This window comes from Falco peregrinus, chromosome 4 (assembly GCF_023634155.1).
Source record: "Falco peregrinus isolate bFalPer1 chromosome 4, bFalPer1.pri, whole genome shotgun sequence".
In the NCBI taxonomy this organism is placed as follows: Eukaryota; Metazoa; Chordata; class Aves; order Falconiformes; family Falconidae; genus Falco; species Falco peregrinus.
The window spans coordinates 120,612,033-120,631,722 of record NC_073724.1 but is presented as its reverse complement, the minus strand read 5'-3'; the positions used below and the strand labels follow the sequence as shown (position 1 = coordinate 120,631,722).

At 57.3% G+C, this 19,690-nt stretch overlaps 1 protein-coding gene across 2 annotated transcripts; it reads left to right on the top strand.

Annotated features, from left to right (window-relative positions):
• Positions 1-444: 444 nt before the first annotated feature.
• On the top strand, positions 445-19,489 carry PGAP2 (post-GPI attachment to proteins 2). Of its 2 annotated transcripts, none has more exons than XM_027776886.2 (6): positions 445-971; positions 2,234-2,408; positions 4,737-4,989; positions 8,030-8,124; positions 17,159-17,267; positions 17,575-19,489. In XM_027776886.2, the coding sequence occupies exons 2-6, from the start codon at positions 2,244-2,246 to the stop codon at positions 17,703-17,705; spliced, it is 753 nt and encodes a 250-aa protein (XP_027632687.1). In that variant the 5' UTR covers positions 445-971; positions 2,234-2,243; the 3' UTR covers positions 17,706-19,489. The 2 variants fall into 2 exon arrangements, with proteins under 2 accessions (XP_027632687.1, XP_013160658.1); XM_013305204.3 differs by having other exon boundaries at positions 447-971; positions 8,030-8,136.
• The last annotated feature ends 201 nt before the right edge of the window (positions 19,490-19,690 follow it).

Below are 19,690 nucleotides of genomic sequence, written 5' to 3'. Positions count from 1 at the left end.
CAGCGCTGTGAGGTCCCGGGGGGTCCATGGGGGGTGTGGGGTGCCTTGGGGGTCACAGCGCTGTGAGGTATCTGGAGAGGGGGTGGCTCGGGGGAACAAGGAGTGCCCGGGGTGTGGGTCTCTGGGGGAATATAGGGTGCTTGGTGGGGTCTGTGGTGTGGGGTCCCTGAGGGATGTGGGGTGTCTGGGGTGGTCTCTGGGGGGATGTGGGGTGTCCAGAGGGGTCACAGCATTTTGAGGTCTCTGAAAGGGGGTGGCTTATATCGAGGGGGGGGTGTCTCGGGGGAATATGCGGTGCTCGAGGGCAGGGGGGAGGCGTGGGATCTCTGGGGGGATGTGGGGTGCCCGTGGGGGGGTCACAGCACTGTGAGGTCCTCAGCTGGTGTCTCTGGGAGGAGGGTATGGGGTGCCTGGGGATGATCTCGGGGGGAGTCTGGGGTGTCCGGGGATGTCTCTAGGGGTGTGGGTGCTGGTGCCGGGCAGGCTTGGGTCTCTTCAGTGCATGAGACAAAAAAATTACTATTTTATTTGCTCCCTTGTGAGAATGTGACAGGGGCTAATCAGGGGCTCCCTTTTTGGGGTTGGTGGGGACACTGTCCCCCCACACTGTGAGGCAGTCCCCCACGCGTGTCCCCATTACACAGTTCAGTGTGTCCCCACAGCTGAGCCCACCTCGAGGGAGGTGCAGGGTGCCAGGTGTCCCAGCCCCCCATCCCGGCCTCGCTCTGTGAGAAGCGCAGCTGCCCCCAGCAGCCCTGCCCGTCAGAGGCATCTCGTCCGGGTCACTGCCAGTGGTGGTCCTGGGGAGACAAGCCTGGGGGAACCCCCTCCACCTGCTCCTCAGTCCAGCTTGCTGCAGTCCTGGCCCCAAAGGGCTCTGGCTGAACCACAGTAGAGCTTCCCTTTCACTTTGCTTTCATCCTGCAAATAAATCACCCCTCAGCAGCCTGCAGAGCAGTGGCACAGCCCAGGTGAGGGGGCTGAGTTCTGTTTTCCATAGCCCTTTGTTGCTGGGGTACCACAGCACCAGCGGGGACAGTCCCTGTGCCAGAAAAGGGGGGGGGGGGGGGGGGGGGCCTTGTGGTGCTGGAGGAGATCGTGGCCATGCTGACCTGGGGCAGCTGCCCAGACTCCTGCTCCTGCTGGTAACTGCCTTCTGCAGGGATTGTCTGTAAATCGGATTTGTCCTGGAGCCTGAGCGGTGGGTGAGGTGAGGCAGGGATCCCAGACTGCTCACTCATAGCAGAACATCGCATCCCCTTGTTTGAGCTGCTCGGTGGCCCTTGTCCCCAGGCAGGAGGGAGCCTGCTGGGACAGAAGAGGTCAGGGCCAGGCATGGCAGGAGGAGAGCCCAAAGGAAGATGAATGCGGTGATGACCTTTAACACTTAACGTGACTGTGATCCCAGGAGTTAAGAGGGCAGCTGGGCTGTGGCCAGGGGTGCAGGGATGAACAACTGTGGCTGAGAGCAAGAGAGCAGCTAGCAAGTGTTGAGACTGAGCTGATGGAGAGCCATGAGCTGGAAATGGGCTGCCAGGCTTGATAAACCACTTGTCCCAGCTTGCCCAGTCTGATAAGCAACAGCTTTATTGTTGTGCAAGGTGTGGGACTTGCAAAGTCCTGATCCTACAGCCAGAGTCTTGCCTGTAAAGGTGCTGAGTACTCGGCTGGGATGGCGCTGGATGCGGGGCTGTGGTGCAGTTGTGCTGCGGTGGCAGCAGATGATGCTCTGGGTGGTTGAGGATGCACTGGAGGAGCTGCAGCTCACAGCAGCACTGGGCAGCATGCAGTGTCCTCGCTCTGTCAGCACTGTGCTGTGCTGCAGCTGCAAGCACAGCCTGGGAACAGTCTGGACAGACGTGCCCCACAGAAAAGAGCTCACGTGCTTTTCCAGCTAGATCGGTATTATGGCCTGCAGCACAGTGTGGGACGTCCCACTGCCTGCTCCTCCCTGCTGCATGCAGGACACTGCTCTGACCCTGCTCGCTGTTGTACATGTATGCGGGATACTGCTCTGACCGCTGTTGTACGTGAGTCTTGGGCTTCCTGTGTCTCAGAATGGTGCTTTTGGTGCCTGTCCTTGATCCCACCCTAGGGCTGTGCTGCTATTAAACACGGGTGTGAGAGGCTGGCAGCCAGCCGTGTGCATTCCTGCCCAGGGTTGTCTGGGGCTGGATCTTGCAGGACAGAGAATCCTCATCAAACATTTGCTTGCTCGTTTGTTTGTTTTCAGGTCCATCAAGATGTTACAGGTGCCGCTGCCCCTGGATCGAGATGGGATCCTCTTCCGGCTCCGTTTTACCACATTAGCCATTGGGACTGTATTATGCCCGCTCTTTGGTTTCCTTTTCTGTGTGATCTGGTCTCTGCTGTTCCATTTCCAGGAGACGACAGCAACCCATTGCGGGGTAAGCAGCTCCCGTCATCAAAATGCAAAGTCCTCCAAGGTTGTGGCTGTTTGGCAGCGACAGCGAGTGGGATGGCAGGGCTCTTGTCGTCTTCTGGGCTTTCCCACCAGAAGTGTTACAGACCTTGAACAAGCTCCTTGATTATATTGTATTTTTGACACCTTGGGACTGGCAACTGAGGTTTTTGCTTTTTAAAAGGGACCTAGGTAAGTCCAGACCGGTCAGGCTGATGTCTGTACTAAGCACATTGGTGGTGATTATGATAAGGAATAAAACTGGTGAAGCTGCAGATAAATATACTGCCCTGTGGAAGAGTTAGCCCAGCTTTTATAAAAGGAATTGATGCCCCTCAGATCTACTGGAGTTCTTCAGAGGAGTCACAAACACATGCCTGGGGAATGAAGGTTCAGAGGGACTGCCTGGATTTCTGAAACTGATGAGGTTGGCTTCCTTCCCAAGGTTTTCAAGCAGCCACAGCACAAGTGTCGATAAGCAGCTGGTTAGAAGCCGGGAACAGTGGGCAACAGATATTCTCCCACCAGCAGGAGATGACCACAGGGCTTTATGGGGTCCGTGCTGTTTCTTGTGCCCATACACTGTGGGCTGTCACAGAGTGGTGGCGATGCCGAGATCCTGGAGCAGGGATAGTGAGGCAGGCTGCTGAGGGGGCTGACTGGGCAACAAAATGCCAGGACAGTTTGATTTGGAGAAATAAGTGATGTTCACATGTGGCATGTGGTTCTGTCCCCTCCTCTCAACTTGAGTGTGTGGGGCAGGGCAGTAAGGATGCTCAGAGGTGTGATGCAGCTCCTTTTCCTCGGGTGGCGGAGTAAGGGCACTTCAGCTGTGTGCAGGAAGAGACAATGGGCTGAGAGCAGGGAGAGGCAAGACAGAGACCTAGTTCATGGCTGGCCTGGAGAGGGCAGGCAGGGACCCAGTGCTTGCCTTCTGCCAGTATGAGAAGTAGGGGATGTCCTATGGAGGTGGCAGGTTCTGCTTGAGGAACCAGCTCTTTCTTGGCTGCCTTGAGAGCAGCTGATCTGGGGAACACCTCTCTGCAGGACACTGGGTGTGCACAGTTCTGTGGGGGCTCCAGCAGAGACTGAGCAGGATCGTGGAAGAGTGGAAGAAAGCCTGGGGTGCATGAGGAGGACCATGGCCAGTAGGGCCAAGGGAGGTTATCTTTCTCCTCTACTCTGCCCTAATGAGGCCACATCTGGAGTGCTGTGTCCACTTCTGGGCTCCTCAGTTCAACAGAGACAGGGAACTACTGGAGAGGGTTCAGTGCAGGCTACAAAGATGAGAGGGTAGAGCATCTCTCTGATGAGGAAAGGCTGAGGGAGCTGGGGCTGTTCAGCCTGGAGAGGAGAAGACTGAGAGGGGACCTCACCAATGGCTACAAATATCTTAGGGGCAGGTGCCAAGAGGAGGGGGCCAGGCTCTTTTCAGCAGTGCCCAGCGACAGGACAAGGGGCAACGGGCACAAACTGTAACATGGGAACTTCCACTGAATGTGAGGAAGAACATCATTACCTTGAGGGTGACGGGGCACCGGGACAGGCTGCCCAGAGAGGCTGTGGGGTCTCCTGCTCTGAAGGCATTAAAACCCACCTGGACATGGCTCTGTGCAGCCTGCTGTAGGAGAGCCTGCTGTAGCAGGGGGTTGGGCTAGATGGTCTCCAGAGGCCCCTTCCAGCCCCAGCCATGCTGCGATCACATGGCACGTAGCAATTATAGTGTCCTTGGCCATGGCAGGGGATTGGACTAGATGATTTTTTTAAGGTCCCTTCCAACCCAAACCCTTCTGTGACTGGCTCAGGAAGTCCCTGGACTGTGAAACTCTGGCAGTTGGGAGTATATTCCAGGGCTGCGTTGATGGTTTTGCTGTTTTTATGTTCCTCCCTGAACAGCGTCTTTGCCTGCTGTTGCTATTGATTCTCTCCATTAGTGTTTCACTAACAAAACCATGCACCCTCCTCTCTTCTGTCCCCAAACTTGAGGGCAAAGAACACATGGGGGACCATGACTGAGTAAAAGGAAGGAATAAAGGTCAGAAGTATAAAGCTAAGAAACCCAAGTGGGACCCTGAGCAGGGCATGCCAGTGCCTGGGGACTGACCTAGCAGAGCTGGGGGCTTTGTGGTCCTGGGGGATGAACCAGGGTTGCTGCCACATTATGTCCCCTGGCTTTTGAAAAAGGAATAAACTTATTTGGGGAAAAAAAACCCAAACAAACACCAAACCAGTTTTAGCATCTTGGAGAGCTAGAAATACAACAGTATGACACGCTCCCTGTGCCTCTCCCCATAAGCTACTGTCTCTCTTCCAGGTCCCTAACTACCTCCCCTCCATCAGTGCTGCTATCGGGGGAGAGACCCCTCAGCGTTACATCTGGCGGCTCTGCATTGGCCTCCACTCAGCTCCCCGCTTCCTGGTGGCAGTTGCCTACTGGAACCACTACCAGAGCTGCCACTGCTCACATCCTCACTACCTGCACTTGTGCCACTTCAACCTGCTGCTCAATCTGCTTGAAAATTTCGCCCTCCTTATTCTGACGTATGTGTCCTCATCTGAAAACTATGGTAGGTGTCTCCTCCCACACTCTCTGTTGACCATCTTACTGGTGGCCTTGCTGACAGCTGCCGAGGCTTTGCAGAGCTCTGCTTCATGTCAGGGTTTTGGCAGTAGTCAGTTTGGAGGGGAAAAAAGAAGTTTTTTTAAAAAATCTATTAAAATTAGTACTTATAGAGCAAAGTTATGTCCATAATATGCAAATAGCCATGTTTGTCCCAAAATTCTTGGGTTGCTGCTAATTGGCCAAAACCATAGGCTGAATTTTTGTAGCAAGCGTAGGATCAGGCTTCAGCACTTGGTTTGCACTTGCGTACCAAAGCCATGCTTAACGCTTCTCTCTGAAGCTGAGCAAACGCAGGTTAGTTTTCATCCTTGTTATCCACTCTGCCTCCACTGCTGAGCTTTGGCTCTGAGCTGGCTTCCAGCCCATGCTCTGTTCCAGCTGCATTTTAAATACCCTCTCACAAAATTATTTGTGTAAAATTTCCTGTATTGACCTGAAAACAAAATCAGAATTTTTCAGGTTAAGTCAGTGTGTGCAAAATACGGTCACAATAGGCTGGGAAATGCTCTTCTCCCACATGGTCTCATCTGAAATGAATTTAAGTGCCAGTGATGATATCCAGCTGCTGTTTAATCCTGAGATCTGGAGGAGACACTGGGGATTGACTTAAGAGGACTCAAATCCATGGACCAGCAAGGTGGTGCTGTTGCAGCAGAAACAAACCCAGTTCTGGGACTTGTCGGGAGAGTTGTGTGTTGGCTGTGCCTGCCCAGAGGAGGATGATGATGGATATCCTGCCTGGCTGTGGGACCACACTGGAGGATGTAGTCACAAAGCCTTGCAAAGGGAGGCCAGGCCAGAGCTCCAAGAAAAGAGGGTTTGGAGCAGTGCTGGGGAGGGATAGCTGACAGAACAGGGTTTGTCTCCTTGCAGCAAGGCAGGTGAGGTGAGGAGGTGGGAACTCAGCTGATAATTGTACTGAGGATATTTTGCTACTCAAAATGGGTGAGGAAAACATACTCTCAAAGGCAGGTGCGGTGGGGGTCAGGAAGCCTTGCAACTGCTTAAAGCAGCAAGCTGGAGATGGGCTGTGGCCACCGGAGCCCTCCAGGAAGGCTGGGAATGTGACTGTGGGGATGAGGGATCCAGCCCCAGTGCAGAGGACCAGGTGCATGATATCTGAGGCTCCCTTCAGCCCACTGCTGCCATCGAAGCAGGGTTTCACATTCAAAGCACAAAGCAGAGCAGTGCAGGTGCTGTCCTGATTCCCTGTCAGAATTGGTGTTTGAAGATATTGGATCCTGCCCACTAAAACAGCAAGCTGTTGTTCAGACTAGATGATCTCCAGAGGTCCCTTCCAACCCTGATCATTCTGTGATTCTGTCCAGGAAAAACAGCTCACAAAGTCATGAGCCCCTGCACCCTCAGGCTGGTGGGACAGCTGACAGCTCGTTGTCCCTGTGCTTATTGTCCTACTCACAGATGCTTCTGTCTTTCGCAGTGCAGTGGTTATTGCATTTCTGCTCACTGCTCATCGCTCAGGAGCCATGCCCAGAGCAGTTTGGGTTTGGGCCTGTCAGTCTGATGAAGCTTCCCACAGTTTAGATGCTCACTGGCTTCTGCTGGGTCTTCATCAGTAAGCCTGATGGCTTCAATGCTGCGGTGTCATGAGCAGAGTCCAAGGACCTCCACAAGTCTTTAGGGTGAGGATGCAGATCCATAGTGGAGCCCAGTGTTCTGGGATGGCTGGATGTGAACCCCGGCCAAGGGAGGTCTGTGGTCTAGGAGGTGTTCCTGTCCAGCTCACCTTCCTTCTCTCCTGCCAGCGCTCCCTATCTCCCATGATGGTGAGGCATCCCATCACCACCCCACCTGCCTCTGCTGATGTCCCCAGCTGCCCCCACCATGGCCAGGGACTGCAGACTGACCTGCCAGTGGGGCTTCTCTGGCCCATCAGGGACTAGCAATGTGGCCTTAGAAATTCAGATGGTCTTTTGGGGTTTGGATACCTCAAACCATGCTGTCACCTGAATGGCTCTGCCTGTGGCTTGTTTGGCAGCTGACAGCTCTGCTCAGCTTGTGCAGAGCTTTGCAAGGGGGAGACTGAGGTGCGGCAGAGTGGCTGGGCAAAAGCTGCATTGAGAGCTGAAGCTAACCTGGTTTTCCCAGATCCTTATTACAGACTAATCTCAGGTTTGTGAGGAAGGAAGGTTTCAGACCTTGGCTTCCGTGCTGAGATGAGAACAGGCTCAAGTTAATCATCTCTGCAGGACACAGCTCACATCTTCACCTCTAATAGCTGTCTTTACCATTGCTCCTTGCATGGTTTCACTTTCCCTGGAATCAAGAGGGGAAGCAGGGAAGTTCATTTCTTATATTCAGGTGGTTGGGCATTCAGCCTGTGGTTCAGCTCCTGGAGAAGAAGCTGGGAAACTCTTAAATGGAAGCATTCATTTGAAAATAACTCACCTGAAGTTGCATGGGCTTTGTGTGTGGCTTTGGGGCTTCGTGAGCTGCTCTGGCTTAGTGTTGCTCCAGCTGTATTTCCAGCCTGACCCTGTATCTGTGCTACTTCAGTGATGCCTGAGACTACCTCGGTGCTGGTGGTGGGGCTGATGACAGCTGTTAATTCGTAGGTACATAATGCAGGAGGCCAGAAGATGGCCCTTTCTGGATCTTGGACTGGCTCACTCCACAAACCCCCACTTCGTGCCTAAGTTTCCCTATCCCTAGAATAATAGCAGGGATGCTGAGCTGCTCTCAAGGGTGCCCAAAGTTTACAATAGTGTGAAGCAACGGAAGCTCTCAGACCAGGTCCCTTCTCTGAGGGTGCGGAGCTGTGCCGTGCCTCTCTGCTGCAAAGACTCTGGGTCCCTAGAGCACTGCTAGTGGGGGGTGGGGGCACAGCATCTCCCAGGTGCTGGGACTCCCAGAAGGACTGCATCCTGCAGAAGGCAGTCCTTCACCCTCCCAAAGCCTGCCCCATGTTCCCGTTGTGCTCTTGGCTCAGATTTAACCGTAAACCTGTTGTCTTGTTGATTCAGCAATCCACGAAAATGCCTTTATCGTCTTTATTACATCGGCTCTGGGCCACATGCTCTTAACGTGCATCCTCTGGAGAATGACTAAGAAACACACAGTAAGTCCTGAGGTACAGAAACTTTCCTTTCTTCTCTTCGTGCGGTGCTGGGGAGGGGACACTCAGCTGGCAGTAGACTTTTGGCTGGTGCTTGCTTGTGACTGGGTGCTGAAGGAGTTAACACTAGCGGGTGAAACTGGGAAACATGGTCACCAAAAGTCATGGTTTACCAAAATGAAGTGGGGAAGAATCTTTTGATTTCCTATTTTCTGGTTTTCACTTAGAGCTGATGTTTGAATACTACCCCATCAGTGTGCCTGCAGGTTGAGTTTGCTGACCTTCTTGCCTGAAAATGCCTGTTTCTGAGCTGAAATTTGCTTCTTTGTGCTGGGGAACTGGGAACAGCTGCCAGGAGTGGGCAGCAGGTGTTGTGTTATTCCTTTCCTCCAGGAATTGGTGCACTGAGCAGACTGGCTGTGGGTCTGGTTCCCTGTGGGCTCAGAGACTTGCTGGTCAGACAGAGCATCCAGCCAGAGCCTTCTGGCTCCATCACCTGGATGCCGCTTTGGTGCCATCCTGGACTATGGGCACCAGCACAGCCACAGACAGGCAGGGCAGGACATTCAGCTTTGAAATTCTGTGTGAGAAAGTTGCTTCTGTGCATGCATGCCTCTTGTATGCTCAGCTTTGCCTGGGTCTCTGGGCTCCCTGGACCTCTCAGTCCTTTTCTCCTTAGGGATGCATCTTGCCCCGCTGGTCCCCAGTCCAGCCCTCACAGTCCCCAGTAATACATGAGGGAGGTCCCCAGGGCTCCCTGGACTATGTTGCCCCAGCAAGGTCATCACTTTGCAAAGCAGAGACCTTCAGAGGAAACTGGTGGAGGTGTATGCCTTTATCTCAGGACTGGGAAGCTGGTAAGGGCTGGGAGCAAGTCTTTCTGAAGGGACTGCATACAGGGCAGGATGAGTGCTGTGTGCAGGGTCTGCTTGGACAGCTCAGAGAGCGCCTTGGTAAGGCTCCTGCTTCATCACGGCTATTTATTGTCCCTTTCCAGCAATTCACTGAGCCCATCCCTTTGCTGGCTTATTTCAGAGACCTGGAAAAGAAGCTTCCGGCAGTTGTTTGGCTGCAGGACTCCCTGTGAAAGGGACTTTTGGAGATCCTGGGGTTCCCCTCTCGCTGGGAAGCTAGCTATTGTCTCTGGTGATAGGGGGAAAATGGGAGCTCAGCAGTCACCCCTTAGTGGCTTTACTGTGGCTTCCTTTATTGATTTCGTCTTTTTTTTGGCTTGTTTTTCAGTTTATTTTTTTGGTTGGGTGGGGTTTTTTTTGTTTCGTTTTCTGTGAGAGCATCAAGCCCCTGCATCTCTTCCCCCAGCGCTGCACCTCAGATGTCTCCCCATGCAGCAGTCGCCCCCGGGGAGCACCTGCCTGCAGTCCTTGCACCTTTGCAGACTGTAGCATTGCAGCAAGCCCGTGAGTTTTGGTTGCAGCATATTAGCAGCAGCGCTAGTCCTGCTGTCAGCTGGCAGGAGCAAAAAAAAAACAGATGCTGGCTGTGAGGTGGGGACTGTGGCTGTTCCCTGGGCTGAGCTCTGAGCCCGTGTACCCCGATGGTGATGGGTACACATCGCTGTGTGTGGCAGGGACTGCAGGCAGAGAGCTCTGGTGTAATGTGTCCCTGACCCATCACAGCATCGGAGCCAGAGGATCGGGTCAGGGGGGTGAGCAGCCTGCCTGTAAATGTCTGCATTTCCTCTGCTGGTAATTTTGGTGGGTTTCTCCCAAGTTCATGTTGGGGAACACCATGAGCAATGTCCCACCAGTTGTGTTTTGATCCAGTGCACCCTGCTGCCATCTGACAGCACTCCTGCCTGCAGGTTGCCTTCCTCTGCCATGTCACTTGGTGGGGCTGGTTCGTTACCTGCCCCTGAGGAGCTGAGGAAAGCAGGTGGGAGGTCCTGTCATGGCTGTCCAGAGCCAGTCCTGTGTGTCTGCACGTCCACAGCTGGTCTGTGAAGCTGCCGTGTGATGGTGGCCTTGCTGGGTGCCTGCTTGGGGAGCAGCCTGCGCCTACAAAGCCTGCAGGCTCAGTGCTGCTGGGTGCTGTCACCTGGGCTCTCATGCACCTGCTGGTGCTGGAGCACCCTACGCATCTTTGTGTTGGTGCTGCTGGGTTTTGGGCATGGGAGAGGGGCACAGCAAACCTGTCTCCCCATCCTGCAGGACTCACTTGGTCTGGGGGCTGCTACCAAGCTGCAGCATCTCCAGCTGTGTGCTGCAGTGGGCAAGGTGGCAGCTTTTCCTTCTTACCCTCTCCCTGATGCTGCAAGGCTTGAGCTGTGCTGGGGGCACTGCTGTGTCCTGGTGCATGTGCCCAAGCCCAGAAAAGGAGCATTTGCTCCCTCCAAGGACGTGTTGACTGTGGCACATCCCTGGGTGGAAGGGTGGAGTGGCACAATGATGATGCCCTGGCTGAACATGCCACCACCTGGCATGACTTCCTCCCATCTTGGAAAGGCCCTGCTGGTGGAGAGGAGCTGCCTGCAAGGGTGCATGATCCTCCCCTGCCAAATCCCCACGGAGAGAGTTCCCCTTTGGGGCCAGCCCTGACCTGGAGCCAGGGCTCATCTGCCTCTGCCTGGGAGCACCGTGTCCCCTGCACCAGCTCCCTGTGTGGCTGCGTGTCAGCAGATGGAGCTGTCGCCCGGGGAGTGAGGGTGATGGGTGAGTCCCTCCAAAAAGGAAAGCGCTGCAGGGTGACGATGCAGCTGTCAGATTGGATGTATCTGGACGAAGTGGGCCGAGGGCTTGGCATGCTGCTGGGCATGTGCCCGCAGGCGGCATCGTTTGATAAGCAGGCGCTTGCCCTTATCACCACTCTGCAGATCTGCCTTGTCACACCATCGGTGTCCCATGATGTGCAAGTTGGGCTTCTGCTGTGAATCACTCCCAGGGGGCCATGGCTCCTCTGGGCTGGACAGGGTCTCCTGGGACTTATCCTGCCATTTGGGTTCCTTGGGCTGCATGCCTGCTTCACTTCCCAGGCCGGTGGCAGCAGGGCTCCACGGGGCTGCCGGTGGGCTTAGCCCAGCTCCTGCAACACCTGCGGCTTGCTTGGCTCGGCAGGGGAAGGGTGGCAAGGCCATGGTGAGCACGGTGCCACTGCCACATCCTCCTCACCCCGAGCCGAGCAGCCGGTGGGAACTGCTGGCCTCAGCAGGAGCAGGGAGAAGTTGGGCAGCGCTCGCTGAGCATCTGGTTTAGGGCGGCGTGCAAGTGACCTCTCTTCTTGCAGGTCGTGGTATCTCAGGACCAGATTCTCTCTCAGTTTGTGTTAGTCATGGGGGGGGGGGGTTATTTGCCTTTGCTACCCCCAGCCTGTCCCCTTCTGCCACTGCCAGCTCCAGGACAAGGGGGATGCAGGGTACCAGAGCAGAGGAAGCCACCAAGGGTCCCCAGGGGAGTTCACATTCTCCAGAGCCAAACCTGGGACCATCTCCAGGTCAAGCTCCATGCGAGGAGCTGGAAGGCTGGACCCAGCCTTCCTCCTGGTCAGTCCGGAGGAGGGAGCGGGGGTGTGTGCACAGCCCTTCTCAGGCTCCATGTCTGGCACAGCTTTTTAGCACTGCCAAAGAGGGGCAAAGCTCCCCAGGTTTGCTAGAGTTTCAGCACGTGAGTCACAGGAATTGGTCTTGCAAAAGCCTTTCGTTTGTCAGGGCTTGTGTTGCAACTGCCCGCCTTTCTGCAAGGGCAGGAAGGTGCTAAGGAACTTGTTCGTAATGGGGAAGTACAGACTGTTTCCAGTTACAAGGTGGCAAATAGTAAGAGAAAGGAAAATAAAGCTCTGCAGGAGGGAAGAAAAGAGAAAGCAAGCTAAGAGGACGAGGGGAAGGGACCAAGCAGAGAAGAGAGCTCAGGTGGGAAAAGGGAAATGGAGCCAGGGAGCCTCCAGCTGTGCAGGGATCATAGCAGACTAGAGGCAGCACACCAGTCCTTGGTGCTTGGCTGTGGCTAGCGTGGCGTTGCCCTCTCTGGCTGGTGCCTCTGCTCCTGGCCAGCTGCGCACCCTTTAAAACCCCCCTTCCACAGCTGGCTCTGCCACCTCGAAGATGATGTGCAGCAGAGCAGAGCAGTTTCACTTCTTGTTTGCAAACATATTTCCCCCCCCCCCCGCCTCAGAGGCTGGTGTCACTAGCGGCTGCATTTCAGCCAGGAGACACGCATGGCAGCTGCCAGGCTGGCTGCTTTAGGCTCATCAGTAGGGCCGGGTCCTGCTGTGACGCTGGTGCTGGAGCTTTGCCTCGCATCAGCCCAGGCTGCAGGCAGCCTGCTTTGTAGGGCTGAGCCCAGCCCCAGGCTGGCGGCTTCTGGAAAGTGTGTCATGCAGCAAGTGTGAAGGCAGAGGTGCCGCTTGGCTGCAAATCCCGCCTGCACGAGCACAGCGGGGCCGACCAGCGCCTGGCTGGCAGGCACCATACTCGTTCCGCGGCTGCTCCTGTCCTCCTCAGCACTGGTTAAGCCATTTCTGCTTGCACTGCCAGAGCAGGACAGCTGAGCTTAGTTTCCAGCAGCTGCTGGAGCCATGCAGAAGGTACCACAAGCGTAGTCAGTGAACAGGCGTGCTTTCAGCCTGACTCCTTGGTAGCACCGTCACCTTGCTGGCAATCTAGCGACAGCAGCCCATGGCGGGGTGACGGTAGCTCACACAAGCCCTCTATAAATATACCAGTGCTAAGCTGTCGGTGCTAGGGCAGTTTGGGTTCACCACAGGGGAGCCAGAAGTGCGTGACGGGGAGATGGGACCAGTGTGCAGCACATAGCCTCGAGGGTGATGCTTGTCCCCTGGGAAGGGACAGCTCCAGGAGCAGAACCAGTGCTTGGGAGGTCCCAGGAGAGCATAGCTGTTGCATTTTGAATTAATGTCACTTTGCCATTCCATTTCCTATCCCTGTCAGGAGCTGGGGTGTGAACTCTACAGGGGTCCCTCTTCTTCTCCAGAGGCAGTGGAAGAAGCAGGAGGCTCTGTGCCTCCTTGCTGCTATTTCCCACCTGCCTGCTCACAGCAGCCATCCTCCGGCCATTGGAGCCAGGTTTGCAGGGCTGGGGGCTCCCCTGGTATGGGGGAGGGAGATGCCAGGCACCTTCCACAGGCTCAGAGCCACACGGGGCAGTGTCCCGGGGTGCGGCTGCAGGGCTGTCCCTGCCAGGCTGGGTTGGTACAGCCAGGCTGTTCTCACCCCCATCATCTGGCCTCTTGCTCCTGACTCACCTTTGTGTGCACGGGGAATGCGTCCCGGCTCAAAGCCTGGAAGCTGCTGGACTAAATATAATTTGCCTGTGGTTTTCTGGGCCAGACATGCATCCAGCTACAGTGAGCTGGCTCGGGGGTGGGGGGAGCTGTGTGAAACTGGAGTGGCTTGTAGGGGACACTGGGTGCCCCAGTCTGTCTTGCCAGGCGGAAATTGCGAAGCCAGGGTTGGCAGCTAAGTGTTGCTGGCTGCAGCTGCACCAGCCCAGCAGCCTCAGCAAGTGCACCTGGGGGCCTGAAGCCACCAGAGCCTGGAGCACGCTGTCCCTGGACAGCCGATGCCTGCTGACCATGCCAGGCACGGGAGCGCCCTGGCAGCATCCCTCTGCCCCAGCCCTGCAGGGCAGCAAAGTTCTGCACCGCACCATGCTGGGTTAAGGTTAGGGTCAGGATTCTTATTTCCCAGAGAAGGGGTGCACCAATATCCCTCTGGGTTTGCCAGGCTGTAAAACCATCCTTCCCACCTCAGTGTGCACATCCTGAGCATTTCACAGTCACTTGGGATTTCCTGGGATTTTCTTATCCCGCTTTTTCCTTGCAGGGATCTGGAGGCTTCAGCCTCCTGCCAGGCTGCTTAGAGCTGCCGGCTCCCTTCTAGGGCACTGCCCTGGGGGTCTCCTGCACCTGCGCTGCCCCTCGCCCTGCTGCAGGACCCCTGAGGGCCAGGACCCCTGAAGGTGTCCCCAGGCCCGTGTCATGGCACCCTGTCCCTGCACCTCTGGGGCCTTGTGACTGGAGAGTTTTCCCGGGTGCTCACCCTCTGCTTCTCCCTGAAGGGTGAGTCCCTGGACTGGGCCCAGCCTGACCAAGGATTATAAAAGGCAAGTGGATAATTAGGTGTTAATCCCTAATGATTGGGCACAGCTCAGCCCAGTGCCCCAGGGGATTATGCCTGCAAGGTGCTTGCTGCCGGTGGCGGGTCCCCAGGGGCGCACAGGGGTTGGGAGGCAGCACATTGTTGTGACAGATGCCCATGTTGCTGAACAGAGGTTTCTCAGCAGCTGCTGGCTTGAGATCTGGCACTGTTTGCTGCTCCTCGGGGAAGGTCCCTGCAGCAGCATGGGCAGGACACCCAGCTGCAGCAAGGAGCCCTGGTGCAGGAGGAGGAGGAGGCAGGAGCTGCCTGCACTTCAGGCACTGCGGTGGGAGCTCCAGTAGCTGCCGGTGCCTGATGGAGATGAGCTGCCTGTCTGCTCACCAGCAGGGACGGTACCCACTGTCTGGCTTGTGGCTCAGGCAGTGCCAGTCAATCACCACTTCCCATAGCCCCGGTTTTGCTGGAGATCCCCCACACGTGGTCCCTCGCAGCATTCCCTGGGGATGTCCCAGGAGGTTCAGCTGCCTGGTATTCCCCAGCCTTTGGCTGCTGGATCACTGGGAGCCTCTTGCAAGGAATCTGGGGATGCCTTAAATCCACTGCAAGCAGCAGCCTCCTGAAAGGCGTGGAGTCGGGGGCTGTGCAGCGCTGTGAGGTGCTGTGCGGTACAGTACAGTGGTGTGGGACAGCACGGTGTGGTTTGGAGCTCTACAGTGCTGTGCAGTGCAGAGTGCTGCAGTGCCATATGATGCAGTGAAGCATCCCAGGGTGCAGCGTGGTGCAGCATGACACAATGCAGTGCAACACAGCGTGTGCCGTATGACCCGGTGCAGTGACATGCAGCACAGCGTGGTGCCATATGATGCACTGTAGTGCCATGCAATGCAGCATGGTGCTGTGTGACATGGTGCAGTGCCGTATGAAGCCGTGCAGCGCAGCACGGTGCGATGCAGTGCAGGGGAGTACAGCGGGGATCTGCTGCTCACCTTGCTGTGACGAGCAGGACTCGGCTACCGCTTTGTAGTGCAACCGTTTCCGCTGCCGTGGGACCTGGATGAAAACAAGGCTGTTTTGTGACCCGCTTTTCCGGTGTGAAACTTTACATAGCGCCTCGACCCTGGCTGCTCATTGTTATTTAACTCTGGGGTTGGCACTGGTGTTCGTCCCACCCCATGCCCCTGGCCCCGCAATCTCATGGCTGAGCACCAGCCACCCCCTGCTTCCTGGTGGGCAGGCGGGCAGGGGCTGTGGGCAGGCTGCCTGCTCCTGCCTGCAGGAAGCCCTGCTCCAGAGGGTCCCGCGAGCTGATGGGGAGAGAGACCCCCGTCAGCCTAAGCTGGGAAGAACCTGCCCAGGCCCTGGGGGGTGGAGGCAGCATTGGCCCTGTGTCCCCAGGTGGTAAAGACAACCATGGGGCCATCCTTCCTCTCTGGGTTTTCCTTCCTGCCGTGACCAGTTTGTGCTTACAGGGTGGCTGGCTGAAGCCTGCCAGCACACTTTCGGGGGGGTAATGGAAAGTGTGATGGGGCAATTTAAATTTTCCTCATTCTCAGCAGTCCCTGAAAATGGAGTTTTTGTCTCACGTGAAACATCAGACAAGGGGGAAATTCCCCGCCCACCCAGAAATGGTAATAACAGCCCATGTCTGGGCCATCCATAGCATCCATAGCTGGCCCCCTTCTTTCCACCCCCCCTGTTCCAGGGCTTGGCTTGTTGGCTGCCCTGCACTGGGGTGGAGATGTTGGGGTCTCCCCTGTATCCTTCGTGGTGTCCAGCTGTGGTTTGGGGTTCCTCTGCCACAGGGGCTTGCTGTTCACTCCAGGGCCTTGGGTTTCTTTATCCACGATGATCAGCCTGATGGAAGAGAAGAGGAAGGGGGCTGGAGCTGGTACCCACTGCAGCCCCCAGCTTTGGGGGATGCTGGGCAGCATGCATATAGGGCAGTGGGTTGGGGGAGCCCACCGTGGGGGAGAGGGCTGACCCCTGAGCTGCTCCCTTTCCTGGAGGGGATGGACTCTGCCAGCACAGAAGCAGCAAACTGCATTGCTGAGGGCATGGGGGGCCACTGGCAGCAGCCCCATGCTCTGCTCCCTGCCGTCGTGCTGTCGGAGGTGGTGCTGGGGCGGAGGATGGGGGCCCCCCAGCCCCAGGGTGGCTTGTGCGATGCCTCCGGTGCAGCGCCTGCCCCAGCTGCCACCCCTTCATGTGGTTTCCTCCTCCCTGGTGCAGTTACAAGTGAGGAGGTGCAGTGCCAGCTGCCGCTGCCTGCACACACTGGTGAATTCCCCGTGCCGGGGCGGTTGGGCAGCGCCCAGGGGAGCCGGGGCCACCTGCAGCTGCCCGGTCTGCAGCCAGAGGATCTACTGTCTGGTAGAGCCATTGGCCCATCTCTGGGGAGCTACAAGGGCCCCATGTGCCATATACATCCCAGTACCACCACAAGTGGCCGGGTGCTCCTGCCCCGGCATTCCCAGGGGGCCATGTGGCTTGTTGGTGTCAGATGGTGCCAGAGGTGCCCGTGGCTCCCATTGCCCCTCACTTAGCTGCAGCAGCGAGTTCCCAAGGGAAGAGCTGGGTGGGAGCTGGCGGCATGCCGCAGCCCCCTTTGGCAACTTGCCCTTGGGGCTGCCTTATTGCCCCACCACAGGGAGCCTGGGCTTGGTTTATCTCCACGTAGGTGTGATCCCCCAGTGTGTGCCCAGGTCACAGCCCTGTCGAAGCGGCTGGTGTGGCCCGTGGTCCTTACCCAGCTGGCTGTGCCCAGGGAGCTCGGGTGCAGAGGGGCTGCAGTGAGGCCCAGGCAGAGCTTTCCTGGGGATGGGGATGGCTGCTCCGACACGTCGGGCATCTGCAGAGGCAAAGGCTGAGCTGCTTGGCCTCCACAGGTCCCTGCCGTGTGGGGTGAGAGGGATGAGGCAGGCACCAGGGACTGACTGGGGCTGTGACCCAGCTCTTGGCCTCTTCCAGGAGCGCAAGTCATACAAGTGGAAGCAGCTGCTCTTCTTCATCACCTTCATCACATTTGCATTTGCTGTGTGTGTCTTCATCCACCACAACTGGTACTGCAGCCCTGGAGGTAAGAGGGCCAGGGCAGGGACGGGACGGGGTCCTGCCGTGGCTCTGCCGTGCCTGGGGGGATGTGCTGGGGGAAGGGGCCAGGGTGACACCTTGCCTGCCAATCCCAGCCAGAGGCCAGGAGAGCTGCCCCAGGAGGAATGGTGCCCAGCTGTCCTTCTCCCCTAGCCTGGTTTCAGGCAGAGGACAACCCACCCCTACCCCACCCCCAGTGCCCTGCTGCCCCAAGGAGGTGCCCCAGGAGATCCCCCAGCTCTTGGGCAGGTCTGGCTGCAGGTTGTCCTCACCTGCTCTGTTTCCTCCACCAGTGTACACCATCTTCGCCTTCCTGGAGTACTTGGTTGTCCTCTCGAACATGGCCTTCCACATGACTGCCTTCTGGGACTTCGGCAACAAGGAGCTGGTGGTGAGCTCGCTGCTGGAGGACAAGCACTTCTAGCCGGCCTTGAGCTGCAGCCAGCTGCGTGGCAGCCATGGTGCCGGTGCCAGGCGGGCGCTGTTCTTTCCCTAGAGGAGGCAGAGAGCCCCTTCCCTCTCCTGCTGCTCCCAGGGCTGGGGCCAGGGTGTTTGCTGTGAAGCTGCTGCAAGGATCATCCCGGGGTCCTGGGCCCCACAGGTGTCTGTGCATGGTCCCTGTCTGCACCTGGAGCTCTGGACTATTCCTGGGGACCCTCGAGACCAGTACCCCCTGCCCTGGCTCCCTGCCAGATACTGGCATAGGAAGGAGGACAGAGGAGGGGGGCGGGTACCTGCTGCTTGTTTCTCTGAAAGATGTTCTGGGCAGAGCAGGATTCTGCTCCCAGCATCGGGGCACAGGGGGCCAGCCTTGCTGTGCCCCTGCTTTGCCTGGGTGGCCTCATGGTTTCTTCTCCAGGTTTGAGGTCCTTGGCCAAGGTCCCCAAAAAGGGCTGGTGGCCTTTCAGGCCTCGAAGCTTAAGGCAACCTGGGGAGAAGGGGCACTTGCTGCCCCTGCATCTCTCTAGTTGCACCCCAAAGTGGAGCAACCCGCAGCCTTGACTACCTGGAAAGCCTTTGCTGCCGGGCTGGAGCTGGAGCAGAGTTGGGCCCATGCTGCGGCTCCTGGGGCAGCATCCAGGCTCCTCCTGAGCCCGAGCCCCGGGTGAGCACAGGAGCCATGGCCAGGAGCTGGTCCCAGGCACTGCTGGTCCATCCAGGGCTGGGGCAGGGTCCTGGCCCATCCATGCCTGGTTGCTGGGAAGGGAGTGTCTTCAAAGGTGCTATCTTGTGCACAGACTGCATGGGAACAAGGTAGGAGAGTGCAAAGGCAGGGGTGCACGGGGCACAGCAGATGCCAAGAGCATCCAAGCCCTCCTGCTCTGCCTGTCCCAGAAGCCATCTCCAGCAAGCAAGGGGTGTTCCACTTCAAGCCCAGTTTGGGGAGGAGGGGCAAGTGATGCTGGAGATCCTCACTCTGGCATCTGCACCCCCTGTGCCATGGGGCTTGAGCTGGGAAGTGCTGGAGTTCAGCGGTGCTGCTGCTGCCCCAGGAGGAGAGTGCCAGTGGTGACCCCCCAGTCTGCGGGTTCTGGCTGCCAAGGCACAGGAGACTGGCATGGCAGTGGTGCCATCTGGGTGCTAGCAGTGTCCCCAGACTCCTCCCCTCCTCCCCCATGCATGGCCAGACCCCGGGCAGTGCTAGTGGAAGGGAGCTGCCACTGCTCCGGCTCACAGAGGCCACAGCCCAGGAAGACTTGGCTGCGTCCTGTACAGCGGGGCACCAGGGAGCTGGTGCTGTGCTGGGAGAGCAGCACAGGGCTCACGCCTGGAGGCTCTCTGGAAGAGGAATGGGCAGGAACTGCAGGGAGAGGGAGAGGGCTGAGCCTGGTGGCATCCGGAGCTGTCTTGAATTTGGGGAGGTCTGCGTGCCACACTTGGCTGTGAAGGACCAACGTGGGTCCTTGCAGCTGCCCCTCACGTGAATGCAGCCACCACCAGCAGTCCCTTGGGATGTCCCAACACTTGTCACCGAGGCTGGGGCACAGCCTTCTCCTGGTGCCACCCTGGCCAGTGGCCCTGGCTGAGCCGGGCCCAGGCTGGCCTTTGAGTGGGTCCTGGCATGCACGTGTCCATCCGTGAGTGTTCCCACCATGCCATGCAGGGCTCCATCCATCTCCCCTGCCTGCATGCGTGTGGCGTGCTGCCCGCTGGCAGCATCTGCGCCTTGGTTTTGAGGTTCAAATAAAGCACTGAGTATTTTTGTGAGCTCTCAGCAGACTCTATGCCACTTCCACGCAGCCTGGCCAGCAGGTCCCATCCCTTCCCAGGACCCTGGGCTAGGGTGGGGTCTGGGCTGGAGCGCAGGATGTGGAGCCTGAGTGCTGGGGCTGGGGTGTGAGATGCAGATCCTCGGTGTTGGAAGCTGGGAGGTGCAGAACATGGACCCTGGGTGCTGGGGTGTGGGAC